Genomic DNA, 27,082 nt, shown 5'->3' with positions numbered 1-27,082 from the left:
AACCGATAAACTTTAGTGTCGCGGTCCTATTCAAGAGATTTTCATTTTCAGTATAATAGTTTAATGTTAAAAATTAATAAAATAAGACAAAATGAATTAAAATTGATCTTAAAATTAGACATGAACTATAACTAAGTCATGAAGTGAGGAGTAATATTGAAATATATAGTATTTATCACGAAAATCCACAGATAAAGTGTAGGTTCAAGTTTTTTCTTAAAAATCATAATTCTGAATAAAATTGTGCATCAAAGCATTAATTTTTTTTGAAAATCAATGCAACATAAGTTGATAAAATGAAAAGCGAGACAATAATGCTCGAAATTAATGGAAAAATGTTTTAAAAAAATTGAAGGGATTAGTGAGATTTTTTTTTTATTGCTGCCATAGTTTCTTGTGAAACATTGTGATAGAAAAAATCTCTTTTAATGATAGAGACAAAAAAGAGATAAAAAAGGATTAAATGCTGTATTATAATTTAATTAATCATACAAGGATAATGTCTAACTACATAAACTAAATCAATGTTAAAAGAATGTTCTCCGAAAACCTGTCCATTCATTCCCTATACTCATTTCGACCATCTTGATTTTGTGTTGTAAAGTGGAATTTATAAAGGAGGAATACACATAATAGAGCGACAGAAAGAAGAGAAGAGAAAAAAAAAGTTGAAAAGAAAGAAAAAAAAATACATAGAGAGCATAAAAATGCAAGTGGATGGATGAATAAAAGAAATAATATACACAGTATTTACTTAAAGCGCGATGAAAGTATTTTATTGCCGATTTTTAAGAGTTAAAATAGAATAATAAAATTATTTCAGTGATAATAGCTTAATAGTGTGTAGTAAAAACTTAATGCTGATGCTACATTATTTAAAAATATTGTGAAAGGTCTTACATAGTAAAAAGAATAAAAAAAATCTACAAGCAGAAGAGGAAAAAAATTTTATGACAAATATTTTGTCGCTGTTGGAATTCCTCTTAATTCACGAAATAAATTTAATTGGTGGCTTAAAGTGTCTTAAAAGAAAACTAATTTCAAAAAGTGAATGAAGAATTTTAAGCGACGTAGAATTTTATATCATCGTATAATAAATGTGTCCTAAAAATAAACAATTTTGTGGATTCACGGGAAAAAATAGAGCATTATCCAAAATTAATTTATTAATTATTTAATGTGGCATTTGAAAATTTGTGTCACCCACTAATAATTTTAATAATAAATGTCAAAATTTTTTCATCTAATTTTTATTTTATAGGGCTCATATAACAAACCTCCCAACGTTATACATGATTTCATTTTTCAAAATTTAAAAAACAAAATAATATAATTCGTCCAAGAAGAATTGAGGAGTAAGAGCGAAATGGATTCGTACATCTCATTTTGCGACAAATGAAAAAAGTAAATCTCGCATAATATTATTGATGATAATTTTGTTTCTTCGTGCAAACGCGACACATTCATTAAATACAAAAAGGGAAGAGAGAGAGAGTGAAGTACGAAGCGAATAAAAAGGAGTAAAAAAAGGGAAAGAGAAAAATTGATTTTTCTTCTGCAACATAAATATAAAAATAAACAGAGAAGAAGTGAACAAGGAAAAAAAGAATCTTCCATGAAGAGCCGTCGTCACATTTGTCATCATCATAATCATCATAAAAAACATAGTAATAATCACCTTCATCGTTTGTAGTGAGAACGGGAAAAGCACGTGTGGTGAGGAAGATTGATAGAAAAATATTGACCGAATCGAGTGACGACAGTTTGAGTAAGAAAAATAAACAACATATATGAGGAAGAATAATGACCGTCCGTCGTAAAGTGTTGCATCAAATTACAACATACACATGCATACTAATATTGGCACTAATTCTTATAATCAAAATCGAGCCATCAATAACGGCGAGTACATCAAATAGTAATAACATTATATTGTCGCAATATCAATTACAAAATGATTCTTATTTCACTCATTTGGTGTATGATAAAAGACGCTCAAGTTTGTATGCGGGCGCAACAAATCGGATTATTCAGTTCAATAAGAACCTTACTGTAATCAATAATAGTGTCACAGGACCAAAGCCTGACAGTCCGGTATGTCATGCGGGCGGTTGTCCAGATGATGTTGAAACAATCGAAACTAATAATTTTAATAAGCTTTTAATTCTAAATACGTACGGTGATGCATTAATTTCATGTGGAAGCTTACATCAAGGCGCTTGCGAAATTTATGAGAATCTTAATAACTTCCCAAAATCACCAAGATATATTGAATTGCCGGTGGTTGCCAACGATGAGAATTCAAGCAGTTATGCATTTATAGGACCGTCACGTTATACTGCTTGGCAACGTGAAGATATACTGTATGTCGGAACGACATTTACAAATGTCGGTGATTATCGTGATAATGTGCCAGCAATTGCATCTAGAAAATTGGACGACCTAAATTATGCAGAATTTTCCATACAACAATCAAATATTAATATTGATGTGAAATATCGAGATCACTTCCTCGTAAATTACATATACGGATTTAATAGTACCGATTTTGCATATTTTATGTTAGTTCAAAAGAAAAATCATTTAGTAGAGGAAGCAGGTTATCATACGCGTCTCTCACGAATTTGTGTAACCGATCCAAATTATGATAGTTATACAGAAGTTACATTGTCATGCTTAGTTAAGAATCAAGATTATAATATACTTCGTGATGCTAAGCTAACGGAAGCTGGTACACGATTAGGACAAAAATTAGGAATACGTAAAGATGATCAAGTTCTGGTGGCAGCTTTTTCACCAAGCAAAGAAATTACATCAGAGACACAAAATTCATCGGCAATTTGTGTCTATACGCTCAAAGATATTGAAGAAATGTTTAATGAGAACATACACATGTGTTTTAATGGAACGACTAAGGATCGTAATTTAGGATACATTTCTGGCTCAATATTAGATGGTAAATGTCCTCTAGTCGGATCCATTGGAAATATTCATGACTTTTGTCATGCTGGCCTAAAAATTTCCGGTGTTGCTGCAATTGTAGCAAATGCAATCTTTAATTTCGACAGTGAATCAGTAACATCGGTAACGACAACACTCACGGGGCCTCATACAGTCGCATTTCTTGGAACGACCGAAGGTAATATCAAGAAAGTTTTATTATCAGATCCATCAGCAGGTGAATATGACCGTGTGGAAGTTGATCCTGATAATATTATATTACCTGATACAATGGTGTCACCAGAGCAAGACTACCTTTATGTTCTCTCGAGGAAAAAGATTACAAAAATGAGAATTGAAAACTGTGCATCACATACCACATGCTCAAGTTGCTTAGAATCAAACGACGTCTTCTGTGGTTGGTGTAGTTTAGAAAAGAGATGTACAGTCAGGGGTGCATGCCAACGTGATACAAGTGCATCAAGGTGGCTTTCAATCGGTGTTGGACAACAGTGCATCGACTTTGAAACTGCAATTCCCGATAAAGTACCAATAAATCAAATGACGACAGTTAATCTTGTGATAAAAACACTTCCAGAGCTACCATCCAATGCGAAATATAAATGTGTATTTGGTAATTCAACACCCATCGATGCTGCAGTTACGGAGAATGGATTGATATGTCAAACTCCACAACTTAAATATCGTCCACCAATAGAGCTTGGGAAGGATCACATTCTCGTTCCATTATCCGTTCGCTCAAGGTAAATACATGTATCTAATAGTAATAAAATTTTCTTTATTTTTCTCAAGATACTTGAATTGTAAACTTTTTTATTAAATTTTCTGAGTAGTACAAACAAAATGTAACTTTTCCGTTTCCTTCCTTTCATTTCAACAAATATAATCTTCATCTCAACATCTATGAATATGCACAGTGAGACAAACAAGGACTTTGTATCGAGGAGCTTTGCATTCTTCGACTGTTCCGTACATGACTCATGCTTTAAGTGCTTAAAATCACAATGGAATTGCAATTGGTGCATATACGATAATAAATGTGTTTTTCAAAATTCAACATGCAGAAATACAGCAAGCATGATAAGTGCTGAAAACGTAAGTCTAAAAAATTAAGATTGATTGTTGAAGTACGTTTATTATTGTTGGCAGCAGGAATATTCTAACTTGCTTGCTTGCTTCATTTATTTAAAATAAACTCATTTCAATTTTAAAAAAATTCAGTTACAATATTGATTTTTCTTCTTCCTTTACCATCCTTGGTATTCATTGGTAATTGAAAATTGTGTAGTGAACATGCACAGATAAATGTATCATCAATTTTAATCTATATATCTGTGTATACTGTAATTAAAACTTAATCAAAAATTCCTCTCATTTCGCTCACATTCATCCTCATCATTATTTAATTTCAAAATGTATGTTTAACATTTTTTTTTTTTGTATTTTTGTTCATTCCTTCTATAGCAATGTCCTCGCATAAAGCCACCGAAAAACGAAATTTTGCTGCCCAATAAAGTGCCAAAAGAGATAAAATTGGAAATAATTAATTTACCACGCCCGCAAAGTGCTCACTCGGGATTTTTATGCATTGTGAACATCGAAGGTGCTCACATGATTTTACCAGCACGAATTGAGGCAAATAAATACATTGTGTGCGATAAAACACCCGTAAGTTAATTATTACTATAGTTTATATTTTTTTATCCTTCCACATTATAGCCATAATGTTCCTATATTATTATTACTTTATATTGTATATCATCGTGCAAATAAATAGGATATGGATTATGGCGAGTCGTTTATAATGTCAAGAAATTAATTTTTTAAATCAATTTTAATTTTCTCCTTTCTTTCTCTTCTTCTTCTCTTTTTTTTGTATTCCCGGACACACAAACATGATTTTTTTAGTACTCATATGAGGCAAATACGAACGAATATAAAGCAAAAGTTGATGTTACGTGGAATAGAAATCATTATATTGATACTATCAGTATAACGCTATACAAATGCGATGTACTGGGCTCGCATAAGGAACATGCAGACTGTAGCTTGTGTGTCACACGTGATCAAAAATATCAATGCACTTGGTGTAATAAACAATGTGTATTTAATGATACTTGCATGCATGGCGCGGCAGCAGAATGTCCTCGACCACGAATTGACTCAATAAAGCCATTAAGTGGACCGATTGAAGGTGGAACTTTAGTATCAATTGAAGGAAGTAATCTTGGTATACGTGAAGATGACGTACGAGGAAAAATAAGGATAGGAAATGTTCCATGTGAATTAGTTAATTACGAAATATCCGTTAAAATTGAATGCAGAACGGGACCGGTAGATAAGGAAATGACTGCAACCGTAAAAGTCGGAAATGAAGCAGGAATAACAGAGTCGAATGTATACTTTCAATACAAGGATTTTAAAATTGATCGAATTTTACCAACACAAGGGCCGCAATCAGGTGGCACACAACTTCAAATATTCGGACGACATTTGAATATTGGATCTAGCGTTATTGCATATTTAGATGATTATATTTGCCATATTAACCTTACACATGCTACAAATGATCGCCTTGTATGTACAACGACCGCCTCACGTTCTCCTGAATTTATTCGAACCCTCACATTAATTGTTGATCTCGCAAACCGAACCCTTCAATGTAAAAACGGAAGAGGCCATAATTCAAATGATATCGGAATGGTAGCATCGTACAATGGAGTGGGTAATGGCGGGAGTATGCGTCATGGTGCTTGTAGTATATATAATTACACAGTCGATCCCAAAATCATGCAAATAAAGCCTTTGAAGAGCTTCAAGAGCGGTGGACGCATGATAACAGTGCACGGCACAAACCTGCATACAATACAAAATCCACAAATGGAGGTTATATTCGGTGACGATAGCATTAATCGAACAGATTGTACTGTAATTAATCCAAATCAAATGGAATGTCCATCGCCATCGGTTACCGAAAAATTCCGTACGTATTTCATAGCACAAAAGAGTAAAACAAAACGTAATGTTATAAGCAACATCGATGCATATCCAACTGCTACACGAGAAATGACACCGCAACCTTCATCGTACATGGCTCCATCTGCAGCATTTGCTATACAAGAGACACAATTAAATTTCCAAATAAGTTTCATAATGGATAACGTGAAAACAGTACGAGACCTAAACAAACATTTCCAACACATAAGGAGCAATTTGATATACGTTGATGATCCAGTATTCTTTCCATTTTTAAATTCAATAAGATTATATAAAGGTGATACATTGGTCATTGAGGGTGAGAATTTGAATCTTGCATGCGACGAGAGCGATGTTATTGTGACAGTTGGTTCACTCCATTGCAATGTTACGAGTTTGGCACTAGCACAATTAGTTTGCACCCCTCCCGCTCAACAGCCTGCGTCCACTGATGAAAATGGCAATGAAAATGATATCGATTTACCATTAGTTGTCGTACGAGTTGGACAAAAATTACGATTCCCACTCGGCTACTTGAAATATGATTTATTAAAGCCATATGCCTTCTCGCAAGCAATGATTGTGATTGCAGCATCAACATTCGTCCTAGCTATTGTGCTCGTATTCATTTTGATAATTTATCGACGAAAAACAACCCAAGCGGAACGTGAATATAAAAAGATACAAATTCAAATGGATACATTAGAAAGTAATGTACGATTAGAGTGCAAACAAGCTTTTGCCGAATTACAAACGGATATATTAGATTTAACAGCCGATATAGAGAATCAAGGAATTCCTGCGTTGGATCATGTCAATTATATTATGAAAGTCTTCTTCCCGGGTGTATCAGATCATCCAATATTAAATGGTCATAAAGGACGTATGAATATGTTACGTACAAATTATGATGCTGCCATGTTGCAATTTGAGCAACTTATAAATAATAAATTCTTCCTTCTCACGTTTATTGAGACATTGGAAGCACAACGTACTTTTAATATTCGTGATAAAGTCAACGTTGCATCATTATTGATGGTAGTACTAATGAATAAAATGGAATATGCAACAGACATTCTTAAGTTGCTACTATTACGTCTCGTTGATAAGTCCGTGATGACCAAACACCCACACTTGATGTTGAGACGTACAGAAAGTGTTGTCGAGAAAATGTTGACAAATTATATGGCCATTTGTATGTACAATTATTTAAGAGAATATAGTGGCTCATCACTCTTTCTCTTATTTAAAGCCATAAAGCATCAAGTGGAGAAAGGATTAGTTGATGCAATCACACATGAGGCACGCTATTCATTGTCCGAGGATCGTTTATTACGAGAACAAATAGATACAAATGTTGTGACATTACATATATTACAGGATGATTTAGAAGATAAAGTGCAATGCAAAGTCCTTGATCAGGACACAATAACACAAGTCAAATCGAAAATTCTCGATGCTCTCTTTAAAAATACACCATTCTCAATGCGTCCATCTGTACATGATGTTGATCTCGAATGGAGGCATGGACGAGGTGGACACCTGACACTACAGGATGAAGATCTGACAACAAAAACCCTTAATGGGTGGAAAAGACTTAATACATTAGCTCATTACGGAGTCAAAGAATCGGCTGTGATGTCATTAGTAGCACGACAGCATGATTCATTTAATATTAATACATATAGTAAAAACATGTATCCAAATTGCTATTATATTAACAATACACAAACCCATGTGTTAATTAATGGCGTGCTGGATTCATCAGGTATGCACCATCATCACCATCCTCAGCTGATTAATCAGCAACAAACGCTCACAACCAGTAGTCATAAGCAACAGTATTGTCGTGTCTATCATCTGGTCAAATCAAATATGGATGAGCATTATTTTGGTATGACAACATTTGGTAATAAAAATCAATCGCATCATCCGTTCTTACCACCGTCCAATAACAATAATTGTGCAACTGTAGAGAGGACACATAAAGCCATTCCAGAAATTTACTTAACACGGCTGTTAGCAACGAAAGGAACGATACAGAAATTTGTAGACGATTTCTTTACAACAATTTTAACTGTGAATGAAAAACTTCCACCTGCCGTAAAATGGCTTTTCGATTTACTCGATGATGCTGCTCGTAGACATCCGGAGACTAATGATCCAAAAATCATACATGCCTGGAAGTCAAATAGGTATATAAACGATTTTTACTTCTCCTTTATGTATATCATATTACAATCTTGTCTAATTTCGCTTGTTGTTTTTCTTCTCATTTCATTCTGCCTTTCTCTCTCAAAACATGTACATCACATCTCGACACAGTTTGCCCTTGAGGTTTTGGGTGAATTTCATAAAGAATCCAGATTTTATATTTGATATAAATAAGACGGTGACAGTAGATGCGTGCCTAAGTGTAGTCGCTCAAACATTTATGGATGCATGTTCAACAAATGAGCATCGTTTGGGAAAGGACTCGCCATCAAATAAATTGCTGTTTGCTAAAGTAATTTTTCTATTCAATTACACAATTGTTTTCCTTCCTTTATTTTTCTTGTTCCACTTTACTTTACTAACTCTATTATTGAATTTCTCTTTAAAAAATTATAGGATTTGCCACATTATAGAGATATGGTGTCAACATTTTATGCGGATATTGCTCGTTTACCTCAAATCAGTGATCAAGAAATGTGCACTTCAATGCAGCAATTGTCCATTCAACAGAACGATGAATTTGATACAATCGCAGCTCTTAAAGAACTGTATATCTACGTGACGACATATAAGGAACAAGTATGTTGAAAATAATATAATAATAATGAGGAAAAAATTGAATTTCAAATTTATATCAAAACTAATCGATATACATTTATTCCTATTCTATTCTTTCTTCATCTCTGCAGATAATTGAAGCCCTCGAAATGGACATCAATTGCAAAAAACTCCATCTTGCCAATAAACTAGAGAATGTTGGCGTCACGTTAGATGGTATGGATGATTGCTGACAAATAAAAGATTCAATTCTTGATAATTTTAACTTATACGACTGTAAATAGTTGAAGATTTTAAATGAAATAATAATGATAATAGAATGATGAAAAACAGATTGATTAAATAATTGATTTTATTTAATTAATTAATATAACAAAAAATTAACAAAAATGAAATGAAGAAATTTTTTTTTTCATTACATTTTCAAAAAAAACGGAACGAAAAAGATATAAAAGGATATTTTTCATACTTTCATTCTTCATAAATTTTTATTAGTGTCAATGCATGTAGGATTCCATGACCTTTTAAAGGAATAAAACAAAAAAAAAATTATATAGAAGGTGAAAGTACGAAATATTCTGTTTTAAAAGAAAGAAAAAAACTATTTAAATCGCGATAGAGTCGTTTTTAATTTTAATGAAATAAATGAAGTGAAAATCAAAAGATTATAGCCAACGCTTTTAAGGATTTTTAAATTAAATATGAAAACGAAAGACGAGAATGAACAAAAAATAAGTTTAATCATGTTTGCAAAAGGTTTTATTTTCGCAATTTTAAGAAAAGAAGAATTTTATTAGAATTTTAGTGGATTTCTTTTACATTCAATATCAATATTTTATCGCTATCCCCCAAATCCTTTTCCAAAATGAAATATGAAACGTCTTAGGAAATGCAGCGAATAGAAAGAAATTTTCAAACAATTAGATTAAATAGAATCTCCACGAAATGGCAAGATATGATGGCTTTGGAGAGTTTTTGAGGGATTAATGTGGAAATCTTTAGATGAGCTTAGGATGAGCAATATGAACGGTATTAGCGCCCTACGATTCACAATGGATCAATAGGAACTAATCGTCAGTATTAACGTAATCAACATTTTACCCAGTATTTAAACTGTTAACAAGTCAGTTTTAGTTATAGTCGTACTGAATCAAAATAGACTAGCTTAGAGCGTGCTTAAATATAATTTTTAAACGGTCTAATTATTAGTAATTCCCACATGGGATAACGCTAAGCTGATCATCCAATTTCTACAAAACAAAAGGTCATGTTTCATCAAAATTGTGTACATTTATGTACTCTAGAGGGACTATATTCAGAGAAGAGAAGCTTTCAATGGCTTTATTTTCAAATTTAAAGACTTTTGACATTCTCATTGCTCTACAAGCTTTAAAATATTTCAAAGTGGAGTCAGTAGGTTTATTATAAAACCGTAGGCCTGCAGTCAAGGACGAAATTCATTTAAGGTACAGTCTACAGATCTTGACTGAATCCTAGAAGTCAGTTTTAACTCTAGTTGTTTACGACTATGTATTCCAGTCAACAGACCAAGGCATCCCGAGTGGACAAAAATACGTTAAAATTAGTTGATGGCAAGTTATTGTCCAGTTGATGTCTAGTTCTAATGTATTTTTGTCCAATCGGAGAAATTTTAAAGTATTGTTTTTATCACAGAGCTCGAATCCGACTTGGATTCTATATATAAAAGTCGACTCGACTTCATACAAATTTCGAGTCGACTCCGGGCTCTGATTTAACCCAGTTAAAGCTTATTAACGTACCAGTGAAATTAAATTAACTTATAATTCTCATAAAATATATCCATAAACATTTACAACCCGTATTCTGAATAATCTAATATAGCTCATCCTATAATCATCGGATAATTGCCTAAAGCAACTGACAAATGCCACTCAAATTCATCAAAGTCATCGCACCTTGTCACACACACAAAAAAAAAACCATTAATAAACTCGAAATATTTCAATCATCGTTGATAAGTATTAAATAAAGTTCACTCATTAATTAGATTGATTAAGTAATTACTCAATAATTTACAACAAATCAGCTACCCCGCCATTCAAATTTTATTTACATCTCTCGTTCAGTTCTTTCGGGCCAATATTTACTTACTAAAATAACAATTAAATGATGATAAATGACAAAAAAAAAACAGTAAAATGTGAATAATAACGTTTTTAAAATGATGAATGAAAACTTACATGCATTTTATTAGAAAAGAGAGTGAAAATGATGATATTTAATTATTAATTATATTATAAACAATGAAGAATTATTTTAACATGAAAAACTGTGTGAAGAATAAAGAATCTCTTTTTATACTCATTTAATTAAGAATTAATAATGACAATTTTAAGATCATTAAGATGACAAAATGGGAAGTAAAAAAAAAATAGGAAACATGATGCATTTGATATGTATTTATATTTAGAAGTGAAGGTTGACAGACATAACAAAACCTCCCTTTAATTAAACAAAAAAGTATATGAAAAATGATGAAAAAAAAAAAAATATTAGTAATATCCTCCCCAAATTTTTGCGTTCGATTTTGAAGAAACTATACTCGAGAGATAAAGAAACACTAAAAATATTAAAAATATTTTAGTAATTTTAAAAACAAGAGAAAATGCAAGAAGTCTGTGTAATTTTTTTTATAAAAAAATATGATTAATTTGCAATAGAAATGTAAATCCTCAATATAATTAAATAATCATGTATAACTTAGTAGTTTTTTTAATGAAAAAAACAAATCAAATTTAATTTCTCTTATGATTTCGAACCTTAGCTTGTGATACAAACTTTTAAGGTATTATTATTATATTTTTTACACAAACAATGAAACAAGAAACAACAAGGAATGAAACTGACAAAAAAAGTTTTAGAAAATAAAAATTTGATGAATGTCCGCTAAAAAATTAAAAAATTTATAAGAGGCTTTTAACTTTTTTTCTTTCTTCTTACAGCAGTTCCGGGTGGCTATTTTAAGAAAATTACCTTTTTCAGTTCCTTTTACAATTCTTTGGAACTTGCAATTTCTGAGAAGGAATGAAAGTTAAGTAAAGTAGTAAATTATTTATTAATTTATTGGAAACCGCGTGGCCGAGTGTGGATTAGGGAGAGAGTTATCTATCAGGGGCGTAGCCAAAAGTGTTTGTAAGCAAAAAATTAGTGGGGTTTGAGAGTGGTTTGACCCCCAAAAATTGAGATGGAAGTTCGACCCCAAAACCCCCTTAAATACGCTCATGCTATACAGTTCAGTTCTTTGACCGTACAATTCAATTGTAAATCTCAATTTGTGATCTATGACCCCTCAGATTACACCTAAAGCTGACTCTATTGCTGACTTATGTCTGTCAATTATCAATGCAAAGTCCAAAGTGTATCGATAGCTTCTTCCAAGAATTCTTTTGTCGTCCAAAAGCTCTTCTACCATTAACAAAGTCTGATTTAAAGATCTTATTTAATGGACTTCTACAGCAGCTTCTATTGATATCAATTGACAAGAACGTATTCAATTTTCAAGAAGGTCGTACGTAATTGATGTCAAAAAACAACAAACTTTTGAAAAGAGACCAAGAAAATTTTGTAGCAAAGGATCTGCCAGACACTTGTCAAAAAGAATCCTTTGTAAACCCGAGTAGAATAAAACGGGTAATCGATCAAAATTCGACCCCAGGCTGATATGACTTCTGGATGTCTCTGACAGAATCTTTGCTTTGAGGCCGGATTCAGTTTAAATCCACAACCCTATCATTAAATTGTACATCTAAAATAATCCTGATTTCCTGAACTCATCACAAATGTTAAGTTTATTTAATTTCATCTCATTTACAAAAATTAAGGCACAAATCTTATGTCAACACAGTTATACGACCATCCTTCTTTTGAAGAACAGGACTCAACTTCTTAAAGTACTCTTCAACAACCTCAATATCTAGTTCCTTTGTTACACGATCATTACGCTTCCTTGTAAACATCACATATCCGTTTCCACCATTTCCGATAAAGCTTGGAACAATAAGTCGATACCATTTAGTAAGGTCTAATTTCTCATAGCGAGGAATATCACATTCACGACACAAGACATCAACGGAAACGACTCTCTCGTTGTCAGGTCTTGTGACATTGTAAACGACTCTCATTCCGGAAAATTGAAGGAAGTTGTAGTATCTCCAGGCATTTGCAGAAAATTGCAAAACTTCTAGAAGATCTTTGCCTTGCAATTCAAAGACACTCAATTTATTTGTGAATGGCAGTGTCGTGAACAGATCGTCAAAGACGAGAACTCCTGGAGGTAAATTTGTTCTAATTCCACCAGCATTTGTGATAGCGACAGTTGCGTATGACCAATGATTATCTTGGAAATCAGGATGATTTACAATAAAGTCAAGGAAAGCGTCAGTCACAAAGTCACCAATGTTGCATTCACCAAAGGCACAATCCTTTTGATAAAGCATGCCTTTAACGGAACCAATTTCACGTTGTCCAATTTTATCAACAGATTCTTTCCATGGCTTCATTTCTTCGATAATTTCTGGATCTGGTACGATACTTGAGTCCATGAAAATTGTATTTCCTTCATATTCCTGAATCTCTCCGTCTTCATCAAAATAAACAGTCAAATCACCTATAAACTTTGTGTATGCTGATGCTTGAACAATCAATGTCTTGTGATTATTTTGTGTATAGACAATTGGATATGTATCTACTCTTACATCAGGTCCAGGCACTGGGTCGCCTTTATACAATAAAGAATGAGAATGACCGCCTACAATAACATCAAGAAGACCGTCAGAATTTTGAGCCATTTGTCGGTCAATGACTAATCCACAGTGCGATAATACGATAATGATATCAATGCCTTCATCCGTTTTCAATCTATTTGCTTCTTTCTTCACTGACTCAATTTCATCAAGAATTTTGAGTTTTTCAGGATTAGAAATTTCTATTGTGGCTACAACTAAAGCTCCAATTAAGCCAATTCTTCTTCCATCACGTTCTATAACAAGAGATTTTTTGTATTTTCCTTGAAGGCCGGGTTCATCAGTATCGTCAAGGTTTGCCACAAGTACTGGTGATTTCAAAGTTTCAAGGTAATGAACGACTTCTTGGACACCACGGTCGAATTCGTGATTGCCTTTGGACAAAAATTGGAATGAAAAGTTAGGAATTAATTCTAAAGTATTAAAATCGTGTTAGGAGGTAATATTGAGGTTGAAAAGGAACTGTGACGTAGCTAACTAGGTTTCGATATCCTGAAATGTCTAGCCGGATTGGTTTTCCAATGCATAGGCCAAACAACTCAGTTTATGTGCATATGCATGCATTTTGGCTAGGCATATTACACTTTCATCTTCTGACGTCGTCCTAAAGTCAATGAATGCAACGTGATGCAAAGTAAACGACCGTAAGGCTTAACCACGTCATTAACTCATCGTGTTTTCATTCATTTACCCACAATTAAATCTGATAGTGTATTTATTATGATTAATCCATATTTAGTCTACTGATAATCACTTATGAGTGTGTTGTTCGATAGTCTCAACTATTTGCCACCTGATAGGCAACAACAACACTTGACAGTCGATTAATAAGCCTAAGCTCACACATTTTGATATCTCGCAAAAGAGTTTTAAGCAAAACGTTAATACATACCCAAGGTCGTAGCATCAGCAGGAAAAATATTCCAAAAATGACTGGTTACATTCCATCCAAACAGCTCATACCAAAGTGATCCAACAAAATTATCTCCAATGTTGAGGAAAATTGGATTTTTATTTTCTTGTTCTCGCGCTGCTTTCAACTGTTTTACCATTGTCATTACACGAGCAATGCCACCAATGCATATTTGTCCCAATTTTTCCTTACAACTCGTCGAATCTGTGTTTGTTTGCTCAAATCTGTAACAATGATGAGTAAATAAAGTTGTTAAAATGCAGTAAATTTGGTATTGTACAAAAAAAAATGCTTACTTAGCATGAAAATCATTGATGTGAATGATTGATAGTGGAAACAAGCTTTGATTCCTTTTAACAACAGCAGTAGACTGAACAGAACTCGTCCAAAGTTCAAGTATGACAATAGCAATCAAAATGAATAATTTCATATTGTTGATCGTTCGGAAACTAAATGCTAACTGACTTGACTGATTTTTCTTTAATTTTTTTAACTCAGTTTTTTTTCTATTTTTTTGTAGTGAACGTTATCAAAGCAGTTCTTTTATATTTTTTCAATTGGTGTATTAAATTAAGATAATGAGCATATTGTGATATCAAGTAATGAATGACATTTAGTAAAAGGAGCACTTGAAGATAAGCTGAATAATGCTTAAAAGCTAATCAAATTAAAAATTTAAAGATAAAATCTTGGTAATTAGAATTAATGTCATTTAAGTATCGGTTAGTGATATTTGAGGATTATTGTTAATTTATGTTAATTTTTTTGGTTTTTGATAAATTCTTTTAAATTTTTATGGGAAAATAGTTTGATGGGAAGTTAAAAGATAACAGGAATTAACTTTTGTGGTATTTAATGTGAGAAATATTTTTCATCCTGAAATGTACACAGCACCTTTAAGTTTCAGTAGCAATCAAACCCCTTGACTTTTGAAAAAAATTCTTCAATTTTTGCGATTAATGCAATTAAATTTAAGCACCGCCCCCTTTCTTTGCTCCTCAAAAATTAAGTATCACCTCTGCTGCTAGATAAACGGCATTTGGTTTCAATTATTGTCCAGTTAACCGACATGTGGACAAAATTTCATTGTATGACCCAATGTTTTTAGTATTGCTCCTTCGAAAGGACATGATGCAATTTCTGAGTGGACAAAAAACCGTTCCTTTATACACTCTAAGTTTCGAATTCTGCCATTTCCTAAATCTGATGTTTCTTAGAAGTTTAGATAACTCAACTATTGTACATTCACGAGATCAATTAAAATTGAAGCTTTGAGCAATTTTGATTTAGGGAATTGGGTCAGGAACTTAAACGTACCCCGTATTCCTTAATGGAACCATGCTCCGACTTGGAATAGGTTATTACAAATATCTGGCTCTGTTGCTGGCTGTATCACAAAGCTTGTACAAATTCTCAGTTTTAATATTAATGGAATGGACCAGAGAGACCCACGCCAAACTCATATGTAGATCGAATAAAATTACTTAGTTTCCATTTACATTGAGAAATGTATTCTTTTGGTTATATGCTGACTAAATAGGTTTGTAATCCTATGGTTCCGTAATCATATGAAGTCCATACTATAAATTTTCAAAAACTTTCTCGAATGGACAAAAATATGTTGTATCTAGTCAATGACCAGTTGTTTTCTGATTCTAACGTATTTTTATATCCACCAGCAATAGAGCTATATGGAATGCCTTTTCTAGTAGCCTAAGCTTCAAATCGGAACATGGTTCCAGTCAAGTTTCAGTAAGTAACCCTAGCATACATAGAGACCACGTTTAGGTACCATAGAGGTATTTATGTACCTATCTGCATGCTCTTTGCCCGTTAGGGAAAGCAAGTAACGTACTATTATCCGTTCGGATAAGAATTAAAGGAAATACATTGCAAAATAATGGAACTTAAGGAGGAAAATTTATTTTCTTATGAATAAATTCTTTTATGACTTTGGTGCATACTATTTAAATTCTGGATGCAAATATGCTCCTGTCATTTGCAAGTAATTAAATTTCAATTCTAACTTCCTTGAATAATTTAATAGATGCATATGCCTAACCAGCAATAAACAAATCCCAGTTCCATTTAAATTATAAGACATCACACGACAGCAGGTGAGAAGAACATTATTTCATTATGTTGCCAAAATATAATATTATGATAAATGATGTTCCTAATTCTAGTCATTACTTCCATACGAAAATTATTACATTTGTTATCACCAACGATAAATTAAATGCAATTTACTTTCATTTTTCTTCCTTACCATAACATGATGTATCGTGCACAACACATCCAAGTACGATGATATCAAGGTCTTGTTTCTTATTAGAATTATTAAAGGGAAATATGATACAACTCTGTACTAAATGTATAATGACTATCATGATAGAAAAACATCAAATATTTGGTACTAAAACAGCGATTCGCATCTCATTTGTTTTTGTTTTTCGTACAGACATTTTTTGGATGTTTTGTGGCACTTGATATTGATACTGAATATTTTGGGGAAGTTAAGCTGAATTATTGTGAAAGATAACATAACTTATTAGGCAAGAGAATCTAAATTTAGTCATAAAACATCAACAAACACTCAAATTGTACCAAAACAAATTGAGAGACCCACTACATACTCAAAATAATACACAACAATAAAAAAAAAAACAGAGAAAGAGAGGAACTTATCGGTCTTAGAATCTATAAATTCACAGTTAAATATTTTTCGCTTCATCATTTGTTGTACAGTTTCCGTGCAATTAACAGCCACAGTTTAATTGTTTGTGAGTGTCTGGAACTTAATTCTGTAAATTTCTGCATAAATTATTGATAAATTTTTATTCTAATTAATAGAAAAGTGTAAACAGCAAATAAAAAAATGTCTGCCTCATCGAATCAACTTAGTGACTTTAAGAAACAAAATAAGGTACGGTGAACTTTGATACCATTGATGTGATACTCATTTGAATGTTTTTGTGTGTTTTTTTTACGAATTTTGTTTTCTTGTGTCTTTCTTGCATTTCTTATATTCGCCGGTAGTTCCTTTTATGCGAAATAAACACAAAAGAGAATCGATAATCAATGCAACATGCGAGTATAAATTGCAATTGAGTTGTCGATAAATAAATCTTATTTGTTATTGACAAATTGATATGTCTGTTATGTAATTCCTGCACTTTTCTCTTCCGACTACCTTTACCCCACACGATAGGATAATTTTTTAATAAAAATAACATAGAAATTTGCAGGAACAGCTTTTGATAAGAGCAATTTAAGCTCTTTATAAGATTCTCTCTAATCTTATCTATAGACTCTTGTGATATTCGTACTTATCATTATGTAGGACCATACAGTAAATAAAAATATACAGTTTTACTTCCAATACAAAAAGTATATGCAATACACTTAAAATTCACAGAGTTGCTGATATTGCAACATTGTAAGCAAAACAATTCCAACAGTTAATTCAACTTAAGTCCAGACTTTTCTTTTTGAGAAATTTATTTTCAAGAAATTCCTTTATAATTCTTTTAAATTAAGTGAGATTGCGGATTTCAAAATTCAATTACAATTGTAATGAAATTGAAGCAGTCAAATTGATTATTTTAGACTATCTGTCTGCTTCTTGTGTCTCTTAGACATTCTGAGTGGACAGGATTTTATTTGACTAGTTGTATACCCAAAATTTGTTGGCTAATCGATCAAAAATCTGGTCTTAGGGCGGTGTGACTCTAACTTGCCGTCGAATTTGGTGTCTAGAGCCAAGCAAGTCTGATTGATTAATCAATTCGTGATATTTAAGATAGGTAGTTCTTAGATCGACAAATTGCATTAAGGTGATATTAGTCATCCTAAGAATTAGACATACAAGTAGTCAGATAATAATCTTTCCACTTCATGTGTTGTGCCTTCATGTAGTTTCTAAAGCTTGAAGTTGACTCAAGTTTTATATAAAATCGAGACTACTTAAGTCGACTATTTCATACAAAATCCGATTCAACTTCAAGCTCAAGTAGTTCCTATATGTAAGCCATACAGAGTCTCATATGTTGCTCAAGTTTGTCTTTTAGTAAATTCTTGAAAGAAATTATTCAGACTTTATTTAGAATAATGAGTGGTTCTTTTGATTAATGCTATATCGTTAAAAAATCATTAGATTATGATCTTAATATCTGAATAGCTAAAGGTACCTAATTAATGCTATATTAAAGATTATGAAGGCATATACATACCTACTTCCTTGGCGAAGGCGAAAGAGGGCCCATTGCCGCATTTAGAATTCGTCAAAAGGATATGGATCTGTCTTTAGATAACTTCTGCCAGTTTCTAATTCCCAGCACTTGAAGGCATAAAGCATATTCTTAAGAACAGAGTAAACTGAGAGTACGCCCGAGAGTATGATTAACTAATACATCTAAGTAGACTAACTCTAGAAAGCGTGCTATTTGCCTGCTAGATATTACCATTCTATCAAGTTCTGACTCATCAAAATAATCACCCAAAAAGCGACACTCAATCACCAACTCTGATTTTAATTATGAGAAAAAGAAAACAATAGCAACAGAGGAAATGTTTTGCACTTATTGAAAAGTAGAAGTGAATTTTATTAGCATATGCTTAACTTGTGTCAATTTAAAATTCTTTTATAAATGAGTCAATGTGTCGCATGATTTGCCAATATTTTTATGAGATTTTCTTGTTTAAAGAAACTACCTTGTGAGAAATACTTAATTATCATTTTGATAATTGATAATGGAAATTTGCCATTGTAGTGGATATGCCATGTAAATAGAATTGTGTCATTTCGCGATATTTATGTGTACATATTACACCTTAAGTCTCGTCACAAGGCAGTTGATAATTATGATTGATGACTCAAGACTATCTTGATCAGCTGTTGATTGCATTTAAAATTGATGAAGACTTAATGCTCAAGGTCATTGACAAAGTTTGTGGAAAATCAGACAGTTTCTAAATTTTTTGAATGTTTGATTACAAATACATTGTTGCTGGAACTGAGAAAATGTTTCTGAAAGCTGAATTCCTGATATACCATGAACTATGATTTCTTGAATATCTTGGAAGTATTTCATATTTTGCTAAATTAATATGCTCATTAGAGCAATGAAGCAATAGTTAAGATACCGAAAATTTCATGGTGTTTTGTTCCATTAGAATGCTAAAGTAATAAACCTTATGCTTTAAAAATCCCAAAACGATTAAAATACATTCTAAGAATAATTCCGATACAACAATGTATGTGAGCAGTGAGCATTAATTGAATTTTGAAAACTCATAAAAGTTCAATTTTAAAATGCATTGATGCAAATATTCAATTATATTTGAATTCTAAAATTGAAATTTAACTTGCACGAGCGACACAAGGTTTATTTCCGTTTATTTTGAAGCTATATTGAGCACGAAGTTATTTGGAGTCCGTATAGACTCAGTATGGACTCCGCTCTTCCACTCGAGTTAACATCCAAATGATAATCTTCTTCTTGAGCCTTCTAAAGTTGAATGCGAAATTCACGTGGCTTTAGTTGCTCCTAGCTTAACTCCATCATGTACCAACCTCACCTTCTCGTTGGGAAGTCCGTCAATCAAAACTACATAGTGAGGCAGAGCTAAACGAGGCTCTATCTAATCCTAATAAACAAAGAGATCACTTTTAGGTACCGTAGTGGACTTTCTGTAACATGAAATTATTACAAAGTCCACTAGCCTAAAAAGTATATTTACTTACTTACTTCGCTGGTCGTACAGATCAATTGTGATCCATGACCTCCCACAGGAGTCGCCTGAAGCTGGCTTTATCGCTGACTTCCACTTGCCAATTTCCGATACCAAGTGCAATACTATCTCTATCGACAGCTTCCTTCCAAGAGTTCTTTGGGCTTCCACGGGCTCTTTTACCGTCCAGAAAGTCAGCTTTGAAGACAATAATTAATGGAGTTTCCACAGGCTGCCTAACAAGTATGCTTTCTCGAAATCCCGATCCCGATAGCGAGAAAGCATACTAATTAGTCACTATCCTTAAATTCAAGCTAAGAAAACCTAAGAAGGAATCTTATTGGAACTAGCAAACTCAACCAAATTTTAATCATTCAAATAAAAAACGTGCAGCTACATAAGAAGAATCCGATCAAAAAAACTTGTTTTTGTTCCTTTCTTTTTCACCGCTTCGTTCCTTCTTATTTCACTTGTTCTCTTTCATCTCAACATTCTAAGTCAGAACGAACGTTTAGTACGTAATCTAAACGTATTCTGATTTATAAAAGGTGTAAAGCAAGTGTAAAGTTTATTGGTATGCATGTATACTTCCATTTTCTATCTCTGCATTTACAATATCATGTAAATGAGATGAATGCTTGGGAAACAAATATTTAATTATTTTATCTAGACTTTCATTTTGCTGGATATATTTTCACATCTTATCTAGTTTAAGCCACTGATAGTAAGGATTAAATGAATATAATTTACCCGTATATAAACAATCAACAGTAAATTGTTTGAAAACAAAATACTACAACCATGATAGATGTGCCTTTTAAAAAGCCATTTCCACACAATTAAGCAATTATCTATCTAAACCGTACCAGACCATAGATAAAATTCTTTGAAAACAGAAGTGAAGTTTATCTAAGTTACTATGTGGTTTTTACATGGGAAAGCTAGTTGATCTCAGGAGGATTAGGTGGTTGTTTATTTATCGATTTTTTGGTTTCTGATAAAAAATGAAAGGTTTTTGAAGGTCACATAGGAGACATTCAGTTATTAAGTAACATGAAAATGCGACTGAGTCCTTCTCCTCTTTGTACAACAGATCATTGATCACAGTGCTAATTATGATATAAGCTAATACTACATTATTTCTCTCAGTACCAAAATATCCGCTTGGTATCGGAAATTGGCAAGTGGAAGCCAGCTTCAGTCGACTCTTTTGGAAGGTCATGGATCACAATTGATCTGTACGACCAGCTAAGAGAGAAATAGAAGTATCAAAAACTCCACTTTTTATTGAGACGGAACAAAATCTAGACTCACCCCCACCCTAATAGCGATACGTAATAAGTGAACAACCCCAATAATATTTGTGGAATTTCAGTGAAAATTGAAACTTTGAAAATTAAAAACCGAAAGTCCGGACTCCAAAGCCCTGCCAACTCTGCTTTGAAGTCGATAACTGAATCAGAATTTTTAAGCAAATATTCACATTCTTACCTTATTAGTAATATCAATTATTCTTGAAATTTAATCAAAACTGCATAATGGAATTTGATTTAATAGTTCAATTAAAATTGCTAAATTATTTAATTGACATCAGGGGTGTAGTCAGATGTTCTAGCATTTGGAGCAAATTGCCATCACTCAATTTATTCTAACAAATTGACCAGTATGCGACAAATCTGTTAATTGATCAAAAATCCGGCCCCAGGCCATTGTGACTCTGACTTGGTGTTGGAATCAATTTACATCCGACACCATGCCTAAACCTTTAATTTATTTCGTGATTCACATTTCACGTTGCACCTAGAAGCTCATAAATTTATTAATTAATTAATTATTTGTTGTTGAGTCACCAATAATGACGTTTATTTCAATATTTTATTAGTCGCAATAATCAACTTGAATTAAGTAAACAATATGTTAGGAAGTAAATCGACATGAAGAACAAATGCAACACATTTCAATTAGTTGTAATCATTCATCAATATTATGAAATATTGAGTCAATTTAATTTTTGAATAGTCAATTTTTATAAATTTCCCGAGTAGCACAGGATGTGCTAGGGTACCATTAAGTCGTCGAATTCTCGATAAGACAAAAAGTTGCCCTAACAACACCATTGATTTCGACCCATTTTTTGGCGAAAAATACTTCACCGTGTTGTACCACTCGGGTCTAACTTAAACTAGACATTGTAATTGTTTGATAATAGGAATTAAAGATAATTGCTTCTGACCAACACATGCAATAATGAACTATTTATACTTCTAACCACAGTTTATTATTCATTGCCCAATGATCTTGTAAATTCTCAAGAATTTATGCTTGTTGAATCTTGTAAAATGCAGTTTACGGTAGCTATCCATTCATGAATTAGTAATGTTATTGTATGTTTCAAAGATTTATTGCAACAAATATATAAAGCTACATCAGTATTATCAGTACTTAAGTGAGAACAACCTAATTTTCCAATTGATCGCTTTCTGTCTGAAAAAACCGCAATTGCTTAGAAATATTGGAACTAATTTTGAAATTCGAACATTACCTATCTCAAGTTTCAAGATTAGACATAAATACATTTGGATTAGATAATTGATAAGCAATTCATCGTCATCAAATCGTCATAATTTTCCATGTGCGTTAAGCTTTTAGATATTTTTTGTGTATTATCGATTGGAATTGAGTATTAGGAATGAGTTTTGACTGCTGAAAAATTACCTTTTCAGTTTAAACTAGTGCTTGACAATCGGCACTCAGGCTGCTCACCTCTGGTTTAAACTCTACTGTCAAACGTCCCTTAACAGACAAAGAGCATGCTTTTAATGGAACATTAATCCCTAGCAGTCAAAGAGCGTGCTCTGAAGAGTAGAGTAAGCTGAAAGCAACGCTCATGAGCATGCTCATCTAGTATATTTAAGACGAGTAATCTCTCGACAGCATGCTTGCTTTATATATATTAGGGAATACCACTACGGTACCTAAAAGTGTTCTCTCTGTCTGTTAGACGTCCTACAATGTAGAGCATAACGACTTTTGTAAATCGTCTGACCTTAACTTTGAAGACGAATAAATTATTGATTAAGAAATAAAGGAAATTCACAAACAAACAAAACAAAAGTCGAATTAGTGGTCGAATTGGAGGTCAGATTGAGTATAAGTAATTCACCATAAGCTCGTGCAAAACGTGCGTTTAATATCCACCATAATTGGCAATTAAATGTAATATGCTTTAAAACACAAAAAAATTATGAATTTACAACAGAAATAATTACACAGAACTTTGTGCTGCATATTTAAAATGCAAAAAAACATTTCATCACAATTTGTTGAACTATTTTTAGAATTTCTTGAATATCAAGCATTAAGCAATTTATGGATGCATGGGAAAATGCAATTACTTTCAGCATATGCTAAGAAGGAACTACAACGTTGTTTATGACGTGCGATGCTTGATGAATTCTTAATAAAGAAATGAATTTGTTTTCCTTTTAAAACTCATTACAACTTACTTAATTGTTTATGCTTCCTTCTCTTTACTTTATAGAATGGACCAGCTGTCGCTACTCTTGGCACTGGCGCTCCAATCGGAGTTAAGACTGCCTCACTAACTGTCGGACAACGAGGTCCAATTTTGTTGCAAGACATCAACTATCTTGATGAAATGGCACACTTTGATCGTGAGAGAATTCCAGAACGTGTTGTTCATGCAAAGGTAGGTTGACTGGTTCATAACCCTAACAGGTATAGAGACTGCTTTAAGGTACAGTAGTGCCATGAAAGCATGCTCTTTGCCTGTTAAGGTAAAATAGACCACAATAATCATTTCCGTCTTTAATTGCTAGGGAGCTGGTGCATTTGGTTACTTCGAAGTTACTCATGATATTACAAAGTACTGTGGTGCTAAAATCTTTGAGAAAGTCGGAAAACGCACGGTAAGTAATCACTTAAAAGTAATTTGCAAGATCTGATAAAACAAATTTCTATTCCACAGCCAATTGCTGTAAGATTTTCAACAGTCGGTAAGTTTGCTTGATGTAAGTCAATGTGACTAATTGATTAATAAATGATATAATAATTATGCAGGTGGTGAAAGCGGTTCAGCCGATACAGTTCGTGATCCACGTGGATTTGCTGTCAAATTTTACACTGATGATGGTATTTGGGATTTGGTTGGCAACAACACACCAATTTTCTTCATCCGTAAGATACTTAATAGCTATAGCTTGCACTAGCTGAATTTACCAACTGTTTCCCTCATTTCAGGTGATCCAGTCCTATTCCCAAGCTTCATTCACACACAAAAGAGAAATCCACAAACTCACTTGAAAGATGCTGACATGTTCTGGGATTTTATTACATTGAGACCAGAATCAACACATCAAGTCATGTACTTGTTCGGTGATCGTGGTATTCCAAATGGTTATCGCCACATGAATGGGTAAGCATGAATTTATTTATGCGTATCATAGCTTAATAATCATTAATTTCCAAAATAGTTATGGCTCACACACATTCAAAATGGTCAATAACAAGGGCGAGGCTGTTTACTGCAAATTCCATTACAAGACTGCACAAGGAATTCAAAATTTGGATGTTAAGAAAGCTGATGACTTGTCAGGATCTGATCCAGATTATTCCATTCGTGATCTTTATGATGCAATTGCACGTGGTGATCATCCAGTCTATAACATGTTCATTCAAGTCATGTCTTTAGATGATGCTGAACGCTACAAGTGGAATCCATTTGATGTTACAAAGGTTTGGTCACACAAAGATTATCCATTGATTCCAGTTGGTCGTTTGGTTCTCGACAGAAATCCAAACAATTATTTCGCTGAAGTTGAACAGATTGCATTCTGTCCATCACACTTGGTACCTGGAATTGAACCATCACCTGATAAGATGTTGCAAGGACGTCTCTTCTCATACACAGACACTCATCGTCATCGTTTGGGTGCTAATTACTTACAATTGCCTGTTAACTGTCCATACCGCGTTAGTGTCAAGAATTATCAAAGAGACGGACCATTATGCTTTAACGACAATCAAGGAGGTGCACCAAATTACTATCCAAACAGCTTTGAAGGACCTGAACCATCACAACGTACAAGAGACTTACAAGGACCATACAAATTGTCAGGTGAAGTTTACCGTTTTGATAGTGGAGATGAAGACAATTTCAGCCAACCTGCTCTATTCTGGAACAATGTCTTGGATGATGCTGCAAGAAAACGTATGGTCTCAAACATTGCCGGACATCTTATTAATGCTAAGGAATTCATTCAGGAACGTGCAATCAAAAACTTCTCACAAGTCTCTGATGAATTTGGACAAAAATTGAGAGAAGCCATCAACTTGAAGAGATCAGCCAAGATGTAAACTCTTTATTACTGGATATGATTTGTCTTATGATTTTTTTTCATTTTTATGTTATATTCTGGGATTATGAATTATTATTACTGGGATACTTTTCTATTTTAATCAATCTATAAACTTTAAAGACATTTTTGGAATAAACAATTTTAATCCATTTACTCTTTGATACAAAATATCAAGTCTGTCTCGATTTCATACTTTTTAAAGTTGTTTCCAGAAGTTGTAGTTTTGTTTTCAGGATATACTTACTAATTTGCACCTGTGAGTCAGTACAAAAAATAACCCAATGTTAGCTTTACTCTTAAGATATAAGATACTTCCTTACTTCGCTGGACGTATAGATCAATAGTGAGCCATTGTTTCCTTAGTTTTATATGAATCTGGTTCTATTGCTGGTAACCGCTTGCCAATTACAGATGTCAAGTGCATCCAACTATTTTATCGAAAGCATGCTTTCATCAGTTCTTGGGACGCACTCGTAATCGCCTGCCAAGATATAAGATACCCAAGCAACAAACATGAAAAAGGCTCCGCCACGGATCTTTTTAAAGTTTCATCAAAACTCTTTTATTAACACCAAATGAAAGCCGTCATTTAGTCATTCTGTCTTCATTATTTGCGTTGCTTGGGATATGAGCAAAGGTCTAGTCAACTTCGAGCTCTGAGTAAAAGTAAATAAACATTTGATAAGCACACTTCTACAAGAAATCGTCTTTACCGAGGCATTAAAAGAATCAAAAATAAAGGCTACAGCAGAAACAAGCTTTTTAAACAAAACATACACAAAGACATTGAAAATTGTGTTCAAACTGTATCAATATATTATTGTAAATTATATTTTAGTTAGTATAACTTGCAGGGGCAAATATTAATGAAATTGAATTTATATTTTTAGTCAAGTGCCAAAATGAATTTTTCTACAACATAAAAATATAAATTGATATAAAGTACAAAATAAAACTAGGAGGTAGCAAATGGTTTTGGGTGAGGTCATTTGTCACTTCCCATCTCTGATTAAAAATTCTTCAAATTGATAATGAGCTTAAATTTTCCTTCGAACGCCTCTCATAAGTATACTCAATCAATTTCATGACCATAATCATGAGAATTAACATTGTCTGTTCGGATTTTAAGGAAAACTCTTGTCTCCAAATATTTCATACTAATTTTTCCAAAATTTCCAGAAAAAATGATAAGACACAACATGGTGGGCTACCTGTGTGCCACGGCGTGGCCAGAAATGAACAGTATGCCGTATGTGTCGTCGGTAGAGGTTAACCATCAAGGTGGGCAGAGTCAAATAGAAGGTTACCAATTACTGAGATACAGACTTTGCCTCCCAAAAATTCATAGTTCAATTTATTGGACAATTGTCTGCTTATACTATTTCAAGCCATATTCAGATTTAAGGATTTTTAACTTCATTCATATGTAAATTCATTATCATTTTGAGGCATAGGCATTTCAAAATGATCAAAAATTCAATTAAACATTTCGTATTATTACCTCGTTTTTCTTATCTAACAAACAACTCAACAGGTTATAGTCACAAAAGCGTGTAACATTTACA

At 32.9% G+C, this 27,082-nt stretch overlaps 3 protein-coding genes across 3 annotated transcripts; 2 read left to right on the top strand and 1 right to left on the bottom strand.

Annotated features, from left to right (window-relative positions):
• The first annotated feature begins 27 nt into the window (after positions 1–27).
• On the top strand, positions 28–11,663 carry PlexB (plexin B). Its single transcript, XM_070653615.1, has 8 exons — positions 28–198; positions 1,262–3,704; positions 3,879–4,056; positions 4,426–4,629; positions 4,870–8,132; positions 8,263–8,443; positions 8,548–8,730; positions 8,841–11,663. The coding sequence occupies exons 2-8, from the start codon at positions 1,804–1,806 to the stop codon at positions 8,940–8,942; spliced, it is 6,012 nt and encodes a 2,003-aa protein (XP_070509716.1). The 5' UTR covers positions 28–198; positions 1,262–1,803; the 3' UTR covers positions 8,943–11,663.
• An 848-nt stretch (positions 11,664–12,511) lies between these two features.
• LOC139100861 (apyrase-like) lies at positions 12,512–16,824 on the bottom strand. Its single transcript, XM_070653617.1, has 4 exons — positions 16,676–16,824; positions 14,703–15,064; positions 14,386–14,630; positions 12,512–13,867 (listed from the first exon to the last, which is right to left on the bottom strand). Exons 2-4 carry the CDS (start codon positions 14,834–14,836, stop codon positions 12,582–12,584), a joined length of 1,665 nt encoding a protein of 554 aa, XP_070509718.1. The 5' UTR covers positions 14,837–15,064; positions 16,676–16,824; the 3' UTR covers positions 12,512–12,581.
• A 54-nt stretch (positions 16,825–16,878) lies between these two features.
• On the top strand, positions 16,879–25,687 carry LOC139100864 (catalase-like). The gene is made up of 8 exons (XM_070653619.1): positions 16,879–17,189; positions 17,260–17,332; positions 23,681–23,848; positions 23,979–24,068; positions 24,128–24,155; positions 24,220–24,336; positions 24,400–24,574; positions 24,633–25,687. The coding sequence occupies exons 2-8, from the start codon at positions 17,285–17,287 to the stop codon at positions 25,513–25,515; spliced, it is 1,509 nt and encodes a 502-aa protein (XP_070509720.1). The 5' UTR covers positions 16,879–17,189; positions 17,260–17,284; the 3' UTR covers positions 25,516–25,687.
• The last annotated feature ends 1,395 nt before the right edge of the window (positions 25,688–27,082 follow it).

This window comes from Chironomus tepperi, unplaced genomic scaffold, assembly GCF_022539635.2.
Source record: "Chironomus tepperi strain 1889 unplaced genomic scaffold, CSIRO-AGI_Ctep_v1 contig_68, whole genome shotgun sequence".
In the NCBI taxonomy this organism is placed as follows: domain Eukaryota; kingdom Metazoa; phylum Arthropoda; class Insecta; order Diptera; family Chironomidae; genus Chironomus; species Chironomus tepperi.
The sequence above is the reverse complement of the archived record's forward strand: the minus strand, read 5'-3'. Positions and strand labels throughout refer to the sequence as shown.

Excerpts from the sequence above, each read along its gene's own strand:
- PlexB (XM_070653615.1), top strand. The coding sequence starts at position 1,804 with ATGACCGTCCGTCGTAAAGTGTTGCATCAAATTACAACATACACATGC. Across the intron at positions 3,705-3,878 it reads CCATTATCCGTTCGCTCAAG|TGAGACAAACAAGGACTTTG; the intron begins GTAAATACATGT and ends GAATATGCACAG. Across the intron at positions 8,731-8,840 it reads TGACGACATATAAGGAACAA|ATAATTGAAGCCCTCGAAAT; the intron begins GTATGTTGAAAA and ends TCATCTCTGCAG.
- LOC139100861 (XM_070653617.1), bottom strand. The coding sequence starts at position 14,836 with ATGAAATTATTCATTTTGATTGCTATTGTCATACTTGAACTTTGGACG. Across the intron at positions 14,631-14,702 it reads ATCAATGATTTTCATGCTAA|ATTTGAGCAAACAAACACAG; the intron begins GTAAGCATTTTT and ends TCATTGTTACAG. Across the intron at positions 13,868-14,385 it reads TGCTGATGCTACGACCTTGG|GCAATCACGAATTCGACCGT; the intron begins GTATGTATTAAC and ends TTTTGTCCAAAG.
- LOC139100864 (XM_070653619.1), top strand. The coding sequence starts at position 17,285 with ATGTCTGCCTCATCGAATCAACTTAGTGACTTTAAGAAACAAAATAAG. Across the intron at positions 24,069-24,127 it reads AGAAAGTCGGAAAACGCACG|CCAATTGCTGTAAGATTTTC; the intron begins GTAAGTAATCAC and ends TCTATTCCACAG. Across the intron at positions 24,156-24,219 it reads TGTAAGATTTTCAACAGTCG|GTGGTGAAAGCGGTTCAGCC; the intron begins GTAAGTTTGCTT and ends ATAATTATGCAG.